General features: G+C 46.8%; 1 protein-coding gene across 3 annotated transcripts in view; it reads left to right on the forward strand.

Moving 5' to 3' along the window:
* LOC106806241 overlaps positions 1-10,560 on the forward strand; it is a 31,982-nt gene that overhangs the window by 4,438 nt on the left and 16,984 nt on the right. For all 3 annotated transcript variants that reach the window (XM_014808111.1, XM_014808110.1, XM_014808112.1), the window contains 17 exons: positions 892-916; positions 1,437-1,528; positions 2,008-2,084; positions 2,272-2,306; positions 2,725-2,864; positions 3,224-3,322; positions 3,816-3,984; positions 4,340-4,491; positions 4,926-5,060; positions 5,351-5,522; positions 5,714-5,922; positions 6,081-6,507; positions 6,708-6,829; positions 7,071-7,173; positions 7,478-7,626; positions 7,842-9,809; positions 10,221-10,412. In XM_014808111.1, coding sequence (XP_014663597.1) covers positions 892-916; positions 1,437-1,528; positions 2,008-2,084; positions 2,272-2,306; positions 2,725-2,864; positions 3,224-3,322; positions 3,816-3,984; positions 4,340-4,491; positions 4,926-5,060; positions 5,351-5,522; positions 5,714-5,922; positions 6,081-6,507; positions 6,708-6,829; positions 7,071-7,173; positions 7,478-7,626; positions 7,842-9,809; positions 10,221-10,412 — 4,266 coding nt within the window. The remainder of the gene's footprint in view (positions 1-891; positions 917-1,436; positions 1,529-2,007; positions 2,085-2,271; positions 2,307-2,724; positions 2,865-3,223; positions 3,323-3,815; positions 3,985-4,339; positions 4,492-4,925; positions 5,061-5,350; positions 5,523-5,713; positions 5,923-6,080; positions 6,508-6,707; positions 6,830-7,070; positions 7,174-7,477; positions 7,627-7,841; positions 9,810-10,220; positions 10,413-10,560) is intronic.

Genomic DNA, 10,560 nt, shown 5'->3' on the forward strand with positions numbered 1-10,560 from the left:
ACTGTCTGGCTGTCTTTCTGTCTGTCATGGACGGACGGACGGACGGGCGGACGGACGAACAGACAGACAGACAGACAGACAGACATACAGACAGACAGACGGACAGACAGACAGGCAGGCAGACAGATAGACAGACAGACAGACAGACAGACAGACAGACAGACAGACAGACAGACAGACAGACAGACAGACAAGACAGACAGACAGACAGACAGACAGACAGACAGACAGACAGACAGAGAGACAGCGAGACAGAGAGACAGAGAGAGAGACAGAGAAATAGAGTGCTGAATAAAAGGAGAGAGACATGGAGGGAGACATGCAGACCTACCGACATACAGGCTGCTGTCTGTCTCTGTCTGTCTGTCTGTCTCTGGACAGACAGACAGACAGACAGACAGACAGACAGACAGACAGACAGACAGACAGAGACAGACGGACAGACAGACAACGGGCGGACGGACGAACATACAGGCTGATGGACGGACGGACGGCGCGCTCAAGAGAGAGAAGAGAGAGAGAGAGAGAGAGCGAAAGGAGAGAGGAGAGAGAGAGAGACAGCGAGACAGCGAGACGGAGAGAGAGAGACAGAGAAATAGAGTGCTGAATAAAAGGAGAGAGACATGGAGAGAGACATGCAGACCTACCAACACATATAGACACATGGTATGCTTGGTTAGAAGTTGCTGAGGGATGCTTGGCTAATTGCTATTATGACGAGAGAGAGAGAGAGAAAGAGAGAGAGACAGAAAGAGAGAGAGAGAGAGAGAGAGAGAGAGAGAGAGAGAGAGAGAGAGAGAGAGAACATGCACTCACTACCTGCACGTTTCTACCACCATTCTTATTTCTTTGTGAGTCATATTAATTTTACTATCACCACTTTTTTTACAGGCTATAGGAGACCTGGGGTCAAACGGTGAGTTCAATTAATAAAAGCTTACATATGAAACTAAATGAATGGAGCCAGTTATACTTACTGCAGTTAAATATTCAGAAGAAAAATATTGATATTAAACTTGAACTAAAAGTAGTACTTTAGCTGGTTTTGATATAGACCTAATCTAGAGATCACAGCATGAGTAAATGCAATAGATTCGTAAGGGGATTGGTATGACCATAAAGTAAGACACAATGCGTGATGTAAATAAAATGCAGTGTGGAGCTCCAAGGGATATTGGGGAACTTATGTGGATAGAGAAGGCCAACATAAGCTAATACGGCCACAGGATAGGGAAATAGAGAGATTGGGAATTAAATACCCTGGAGGCATTTGTTGTGCTGGTACAGAGTTAAATTTTTGTAAAGGTATATATGTTTTTGCATGGAAGAAACAAATTGCAATATGAGATAAAAATTGTGGTATTTCATCACATATATATTTATATGTATATGTATATATAGACATGGTGCACTCACTAATAAACTTTCTATTACAGCCAAAGGTCTCCTGGTGGTGATGTTTTACAAGAAGATGCTGGAGGTGGTGCTGGATGAGAAGCAGGCATTCTCCTTTGTCATCAGGATGGAGGTACTATAGCACCACTACTGAAATACACTACGCGCGAAATACAGTCACGAAGCACGCACGTTCTCTGGCGAAATACAGTCACGAAGCGCGCACGTTCTCTGGCGAAATATACTTACGAAGCACGCATGTTCTCTGGCGAAATATACTTACGAAGCACGCGCGTTCTCTGGCGAAATACAGTCACGAAGCACGCACATTCTCTGGTGAAATACAGTCACGAAGCACGCACGTTCTCTGGCGAAATACAGTCACGAAGCACGCACGTTCTCTGGCGAAATACAGTCACGAAGCGCACACGTTCTCTGGCGAAATACAGTCACGAAGCACGCACGTTCTCTGGCGAAATATACTCACGAAGCACGCACGTTCTCTGGCGAAATACAGTCACGAAGCACGCACGTTCTCTGGCTGAAGTGTAAATGTTTTACCGCATCTCACGCGCGCGTGTGGTAACGGGTGGGCGATTCATGTGTTTGCAGGCTTTGAAGGCAATGAATCTGCTGCTGGAACATTGTCCCGTCGACGCTCGCCTGACGAACAGGACCAACGCCGACATGTAAGCGAGACGAAGCCCGAGATGGGAATCACATTAAGGACCCCCTAGTGAAGCACGTGAAGGGAACACGTGCGGTCGTCTGTAACTACATCACCTTACAATAGTCGAGAGGTTTCCACGTGGATTTCATATCTAGGTGTTTATGATGTCGGCCCGATTTAATTGCTTCGTTTGTCGTTGTTTTCAGGTCCAATATGGCTCATCTGTTGTTGACTTGTGGAGGTATGTATATACTTTATTTTGCAGTGTTTTCTGTACGAATAAAATCTGTAAAAGGGTTGCATCTTTGAGTAACTCATAATTTCATATTAAAATTCATGTGTAATATTGCAGAAGGAACGTAGTTATTTTGTCAGTGTTCAGAATGTGGTGTGTAACTATTTGCATGGGCTATTTGGGATGCGCAGGGTGTCAAATTTGTGATACAACTACACCAGATTTTGTCATCATTCGTCAGTTTCCCTATGAATTCCATTAGGTATCCTTGTAAAAATAGTAATTGACATGGTGAAACCTACCGAGTGGGTTTCTAAGGCATTGCGGATGTAGGTCGTGTACTGAGCCTCTAGACAGCACTGGTCAGAACATCCCACGCCGAGATCTTGGTAGTCTGCGAAAATTTCATTTGCTGTAATTTCAGATTACGAAATGCAGGTGGCGCTGACTGAGGTGCTGTTTCGGCTGACGCAGAAGTGCGAGCGAGCCACGTTGGCGACTGGTTGGTTCACCAGCAGAGATGTCACCGGCTTTCTCAGCATTCGTGATGCTGACTTTGAGCTGGTATGATTACTGTCTGACCTAACCACCTGGCACGATTGACAGGCAGTTCAAGCCAGTCGTTGTTGCGATTGGACGTTTGAAGAATGACGCTCAAGAAATAAAATTGTTCTACTGTATGCATTTGCACGTTCATATGCAACCTGAATGAGCTTAACCTACATGGCAACAATATCCAAGGGGTCTGGGTATCTTGCTTAGCCAGATAGGTCTTCTTCAATGATATTGAAGGATAAGATGATTAGCATACAACACCGTTTTCAGTTGTCTGATAAATGTTGAAAAATTTGATAGCTTGTTGTTATTTCCATGAACAACCTTTTCTCAGTCCGATGGCTGTTGTGTATTTTGATGTTTTACAGGATTGCCGAAGCTTCCTAAACAGACTCAATGAGTCGAGCGGGTCCAAGAGGGCTGTGTACTCATTTCCCTGCCTATCAATCTTCTTTGGAGATTTCCAGGTAGGTGGCGCTGTGCACCCGACCAATGGCTGGCCATGATATATGGTGGTCAGTTTTATGCCGTGTCTGTGATTGCATATGTTCACAGTTTAGTTGCATTCCAAAAGGCTCCGCTGGGTTTTATGATAGCATTTGCCTAATTTTGCATCTATGTTTTTGGGATGATTCTAGATAATTTGAATGTGTAGTATCGGAAAGAAGCAAAATGTCTCAAACCATGTCATATATGCATGGGTGAAGCTATATATCACCTGACTAAGTTTAAGTTCAAAAACAGTAAATTAGTCTTCCCAAATAAAAATGCATATGATAAATTAAAAAAATGTAACAGGTAAATCCCAGCGACTTATACTCGATAACTTGTTAGCCACTCGGCAACTGGCGTGTTGCAACCACACCGCGAGTAAATGCAGAATTTCGCAGATTCAATACGTTATATTTCGCGCGTGTCCATATGGCTAACCTGCCGATCATCATCTTCGTGCGTGCGTAGCTTCACCGCCCCCAGGACACGGGCTACGACAGCTACTGGGTGGACTTCAACACGGGCAGCAGGACGGTGAGCTTCTTCTGCGACCACCCGGGCAGCGAGTCGCAGGGAGAGGACCTGTGGGAGACGGTCGTCATCAAGAACCACGTCGTTGACCGATACGTCGTCAGAGGTGCGCCCCCCGGTGGCCGCTCGTTGCGAGATAGGTTTTTCGGACCCGCCGGGTCGAGAACTGTTGAGGCGGAACGAAATTGTATATGATTGTTTGGCGATTGATGTGAACACTGTGACCGCACATGTGTCTTGCTGATGTTGTTATTCCTTATACACATTTACTCATTCCTTTTTTTACATATATATATATATATATATATATATAACGTAAGTGATCAGTATGAACGAAAACGTGCACACACATATACGCGTGAACGTATGTGCATGTCTTCGCGTATGTGCGTGCGTTCATGTATGTGCATGTGTTCGTGTATGGTATTGCTACATATGTGCTGATCACCTTTGATTTATAGAAACAACAGAAGGGAAAATTCTCGAGATCACGCTGTCGGTTAAAGCGAAAGATCTGATAAGTTTTGCATCTGACTTGACCAGTCATCACATCTTCATCTTGTTCTCGAGTGACTTCAGCATCAAAACGCCGGCTGATGCCTGCTTGGCTAAGGTCAGTGTCGCTACTAATTCTCTCACATTAAATAGAAACAGCACTGATGGGCTGGAAATGTGCAGTCATGTGCCATCCCAGCATCATTCCTTATTCCTCGGATTGCCAGATGATTCAGTATCCCTTATTCACCAGCATCCCCTATTGCTAATTATCATCCCTTATCTTTTGTCATCCCTTATCCCTTCTCATTCGTTATCCCTCAGGATCTTTTTTCCCACAGCATCCCTCATCTCTTAGCATCCCTTATTCCTTGGCATCCCTCGTTCCTCGGTATCTTTTATTCCTCAGCATCTCCAATGGCCCAGCATCCCTGAATCCTCAGTATCACTGATTCCTCATCATTTCCTCAGCATTCATGAGCATCTTTGATTTCCCTACACAACACAGCGCTATACACGTCCTTCTTTTGCCTTTCACCACTCTGAGAGCAGATAAAGCAGTCAGAGGTGTCCACCCCTGTGCAGTCGCGAGTCCTGGGAGATGGTCTGTCGTCACAGGTCGGTGCTAAGCACAATCAGACCCCTGAAGCCAGCACGTCAAACTGGGTGCCGGGAATGTCAAAGCTGGTGAGCTCAAACGATGGAGCGAGAGGAGCAAAGAGAATCATAGAAACCAGGGGCCCCGTTGTCAGAACCAAAATTAGTCTTAACATTAGTCTTAACATTAACTTCGACTCGTAAACCGTTGATATCATTAACATTAGCGTTAACTTTACAATGTTACTGACGATGGGCCTCAGAGCAATTAAATTGTGATCGTTAAAGTAATCAATTAACTGTCTGTGAGTGTTTGTGAAATCGTAGTTACAATACAATTAACAGACTACAGTGTCAATATCCTTCCGTCTGTTTTGCAGATGATGAAGTATTTACGTGATCAAGCGAGTTCGCTGGCAGAGTCCCAGTCACAGCAGGACAGAGCTTCACTCGGCAGCACCTGCAAGGTGTCCGTGCCCCTGGTCACCATGACAATACCACAAGTACAGCAGAAAGTATCGGTGGCAGAGCCGTACATTCTGCAGGCGTCAGGTGCGTGTGTGGCTCTCGCCTACTAAGCTTCTACACATTTCACCTCCTTACTAGAAGACGAACATTAATGAATATTACTGTATATATTGATGAATGTAGAATCTGGTACATAGACAAACAAGGTGGACAGACAAGAAAGATGGAAAGACATATAGCACGCAGCCGTTCACGCGCCCGTATATCCCTTTCAGCCTCGGCCACCAACCAAGTGAGAACACCTACGTCGAGCAAGCGAACGCCCAAACGAGTGAAGACGCCCCTGGTGATGGTGCAGACGTCTTCCGCTACACACCCGGCGCAGGCCGAGACCAGCACCAGCGACACCGAGGTGACCGACCCGGAACCTCCAGAAGTGGTCATCAGCGATCAGGAGGAAACTACAGCCAGAAGGGACGGTGACGTAAGTCTTCAGTTAATTTAGTTACAATGGGTGCACGTTAGTACTGCAGTGGTTTCTTCATGCTTCTTTCAATCGTGGTGCATTCATTCATTTTAATCTTCATTCAACTCGTTTTAAGGTTTCTTCGCTTATTCTGTCATGTGTGATGTTTACTTTAGGCTAAGAAGAAATTAGCAGAAAAGAAACAGGATGCAGGTGAGAAACTGGCATCAGGGAAACGGGACACAGATGCAAAATTGCCGGCAAAGAAACAAGATGCAGGTGTGAATCTGCCATCGGGGAAAAAGGACGCAGATGCTAAATTGCCGACAAAGAAACAGGATACGAAAGGGAAACCGAAATCAAGGAAACAAGATACGGAAGCGAAACTCGGAACAAAGAAACGGGATGCGGAAATAAAACAACCTGCAACGACACAGAAGTATACAGAAGGAAAATCAAAGTCACGCAAACAAGATACAGATGCAAAACCTGCATCAAGGAAACAAGATACGAAAGCAAAACCACTGGTAAAACAGGGCATTGAAGAGAAATTCACGAGTAAGAGACAACCGGAGAGAAAGCAGGATAAATCGACAGAAAAAGGTAGAAATTAATATGATATAATTTATTGTGATAGCCTAATGTTTATAAATAATGGTGATGTTTCAACCAGCATTGCATCCGCAGCTTAATCATCAGTATTAAAATAACGAGCAACTATTTCGAGCCATAGGTTAATCTGTATTATGATAATTAAGTAGTCAGTATCTATTAAAGTTGAATTTGCCGTTTTGTTTTGCCAGAGTGCGAAGTTAGCAAGCCCAGTACTGGGAGGAGACAGAGCCAGAGATTAGAAGTAGAGGATGACTGCAGCCAGAGAAGAAGGTCAAGTCGGATTGCCCAGAGCATTGCTGCCAGCCAAGAGGTAGAAAATGTGAAATAGGAAAAAATGTTTTTTACTCATCAACGTCATGTGAAGTTTAGTATACTTACGAATACGTACGTAGATAGATTCATACACGTGCTTAACTATACACCCCTACACAAACGCTATATACATACACACATATATATATATATATATATATATATATATATATATAATATATGTATGTATGTATGACTATGTACATGTGTGAGCATGTTAAAAAATATATATGTTACAGGATGGAGTCGTGCCTGATACTCAACCAGACGATTCCCTAGAGAAATCGAAAAAAGACAGGGATGCCCCAGCATCTAAGATAAAGAGCAAGGAAGATAAATCAAGTACAGAGTTAATTACCTTTTAGTTTAATTAGTTTATTTAGTTAAATTAGCTTAATTATTAGTAAATTATTAGTTGTTTTCAGTTTTCATTACCATATAAGTTCACATTCATGGCATCTTATCCTCTTAAAATTTCATATGTGGTAATTTAAGCAATTTATGCTAACATATATTTTTATAATATTTATAATTTTTAATTATAATTATAATTTATAATTTTTATAAATAATATTTTTAGCCTATAAATCATGACATGTTTTCCCATCGAATATCAGTTTATCGCACATCTGTCTTCTGTCTGCAGTTACATCCACTTCTGTCTCGGCTGCGCGTTCGTTTGTGGAACGTGTCGTCACATCTCCCATTGAGGTCATGCGAAGGGAAGCGCCAGCGGATGTCACAAGCTGTGAGCCATCAGATCTGTCACTGTGCACCTTGAAAGACAAGGAAAAGGTATACAACGATATTTCAAATTCGCATTTGCACGCGTACACAGGCACATCTTTCTGAAAGCAATCGGCATAAACGGAAAATACAGTTAGTACACGTTAGTACATGTTAGTACACGCTCACGCGTAAATACGTAGAATCTATAATTGTTTCGAGAACAACGGAACGTGTTAGATCAGATTTCGTAGATCGATTAATTTTCGATAACTACGATGCAGATGCAGAGATTCCGAGAGAAGGTGATCGCCGTCGACACGGTGGCTTTCACAAAGTCCGTGGAGAAGGCGTCGGACAGCCCCGCACTCAGCACGGTGACGGAGCGCACCGAGGGTCCTTCCCAAACCCACAGCACGCAAGCCACCTCCCAGGCACGCATGCCGACTAAACTCAGTAAGGATGAAGAGCAGGAGGAGGAGGAGGAGGAGGAGGATAAGTCCAACGAAGCGTCAGCCCCGTCGAAGAGAAGAAGAACGCCCATCGAGGTTGATCAAGCGAAATTACCGACAACTGCGGCGAAGGGAGCGAAGCAACGAGCGACAGCGGCATCAGCATCAGCAGCAGCATCCCGTAACGCACAGCAACAGTTGGCAACCGAATCCTCCAGCGGTAACAAGAGGAGGCGAGGCGCGGAGGTGGACAAGAGAGGCGACACTCCTGCAGCAGCAGCAGCAGTGAAAGAAGGATGCTGCGAGAAGCCCACTGATGAGGAGGCTGAGAGAAGCACTAGAAAGCCTGCGTCAACTCGCATCAAGCCTCTGCCGGCCACAGCAACAGGAGAAGGATGCTGCGAGGATCCTACCGCAGAGGAAGCTGAGAGAAGCACAAGGAAGCCCGCAGCGACTCGCGTTAAGCCTCCGCCGGGGAAGACTGTGGCAGCCGAGAAGAAACCGCTGCGGCAGGATGCAGGGTCAAGCAACGGAGCGACCTCCACCATTGCGCCGCGGCAACGGACCGCACAGCGGGACGAGTTGCTGACCTCCAAAACGGCGCCACCACCGATCGCACCCCAGGTCGCCGCTGCGGCGGTGCTGCTCGACACGTTCGAATTCAGAGACGAGGAAGAGGAGAATCTTCCGCCTCTATCCCAGACGAGAGCCGGGAGGGCTTCCGATCGACGCACCGCCGCCGCGGCCGACGGAAAGGAGACGGATTCGGGGAAGCGCGAGCCCACAGAGTGCCCTGAGAAGAACGACGAAAGGGAAGCTGCCTCCTCGCGCGCTGCTGCCACGAGGGAGAAGCCAGCGAAGGGAGGCGGCAGGGAGAAGGTCGTCCGCTCCAAGGTGGGAGGCGGTGCCTGGAAGATTCCTGACAAGCTGCGACCGGAGAACAGCACGCGGGGGAAGGGGAAGAGCGATCTTGACGACAGCGCTGTCCTGTACAACGAAGAAGCTTTCAGCTGGAAGCTGAAGAAAAAGAACGCCGATCCCGGCGGCCTCTCCTCCGTAGACGAGGAGAAGGGCAAGGGAGCAGGAGGAGGAGGAGCAGAAAGAGGAGGAGGAGAAAGAGGAGGAGGAGGAACACAAGCGAGAAGTGGCGGGAAGAGCAAGGAGGGAGAGCCGGTCGAGCATGCGGCAGCAGCGGTGCGACGCCTTCCCGCGCGGCAGGCGAGGGCCCAGGCCAACGCCATCCGGCAGCGTCAGATCGCGACGGAGCTTCAGTCGTCGTCCGATTCCTCCGACGACTCCGACAACGAGATGCGGCGAGACCGCTCGCCGATGCCCGAAACAAGAGGGCAACCTGCGCGCACATTGAAAGTGGCGAGAGCGCCTCTCGGCGAAAGAAATGCCTCGGCGACGAGGACGGGAGACTCGGTGGCGCCACCTAGAGTGACGCATAGCGACGACGACGACGAATCAGCAACTCGTGCGAAGCCGAGAAAGTCGCAGCCCTGCTACAAGTTCTTCAAGACCAAGGATCGGCCGAAGTCTCCCCCGCGCGACGAGGCCTCCTTCGACTTCGAGTCGGACACCGACTCGTTCATCAAAAGGAACCTGACTCACGTCGCGAGGAAGGGAGGTGCGCAGAAGAAAGGGGGCGCCACCACGGCGGCGGCGGCGCGAGCGCGCAGCAGCAGCAGCAGCAGCAGGCTGAGAGGCGATTTTCGGTGGTCGGACGACGAGGATGCTTCGAAGAGGAGGAAGAAGTGGAACTCGACGTGGAACGACGCTGATCTCGGCATGTTTCAGGTGAGAGGCTGCGCTAACGAGATGACGATGCCAACGCTCGACCGATTTTGTAGCATTAATTTCGAGAGATCGAGTGTAGTGTTATATATGCAAAAAGTTTTTTGCTAAATAACATGCAGTTTAAACAAAGAAAAAACAGCGAACTTGTACGGCACTGTATCTGCTACGTGTCTGTCACAATCGCTCAAATCGCTCTTGGGGAAAAAACAAACGAAAAATTTGTTAGTGTTAATCATTGTTCCAAGCTTTGTGGTATGGGCTGTTTTTTGTTCAGCATTCTTTATAACTACAAAAAACCATCCGTAAATAACAGGTGATAAACTTGTTTGTACTTATCTCGAAGTCAGGTTATTTTCTATGTGATTGCTAAATGCCAAATTCATCAGTATGGCATGCCTCTGCTACCCATAGGAGCCGCCAGAAGCTACAACGTCACCTGCTGGCAAGAAATCTCGCAGCAAGAAGGCTGGCCAGCAGGCAGAATCGAGGAACAATTGCGTGCGCAGGAGGCGACAGAGGGCGCCAGTTGTCATAGAGCAGGAGAGCCCCATCACGGCTAGGGTAGCCGTAGCACAACGGAAGTCTGACAAATCGAAAGTGAAGGTGCGTGTATGCATGGATGTCAAACATTCAACATCCGCAGTATATGTTACTCTGTCCTTTACCTTATCTGTATTTATCTTATCTGTATCCCTTATCTGTATCTATCTTATCTGTATCCTATGTGTATCCCTTATCTGTATCTATCTTA

The sequence above is a fragment of the Priapulus caudatus genome, unplaced genomic scaffold, assembly GCF_000485595.1.
Source record: "Priapulus caudatus unplaced genomic scaffold, Priapulus_caudatus-5.0.1 Scaffold149, whole genome shotgun sequence".
NCBI lineage: Eukaryota > Metazoa > Priapulida > Priapulimorpha > Priapulimorphida > Priapulidae > Priapulus > Priapulus caudatus.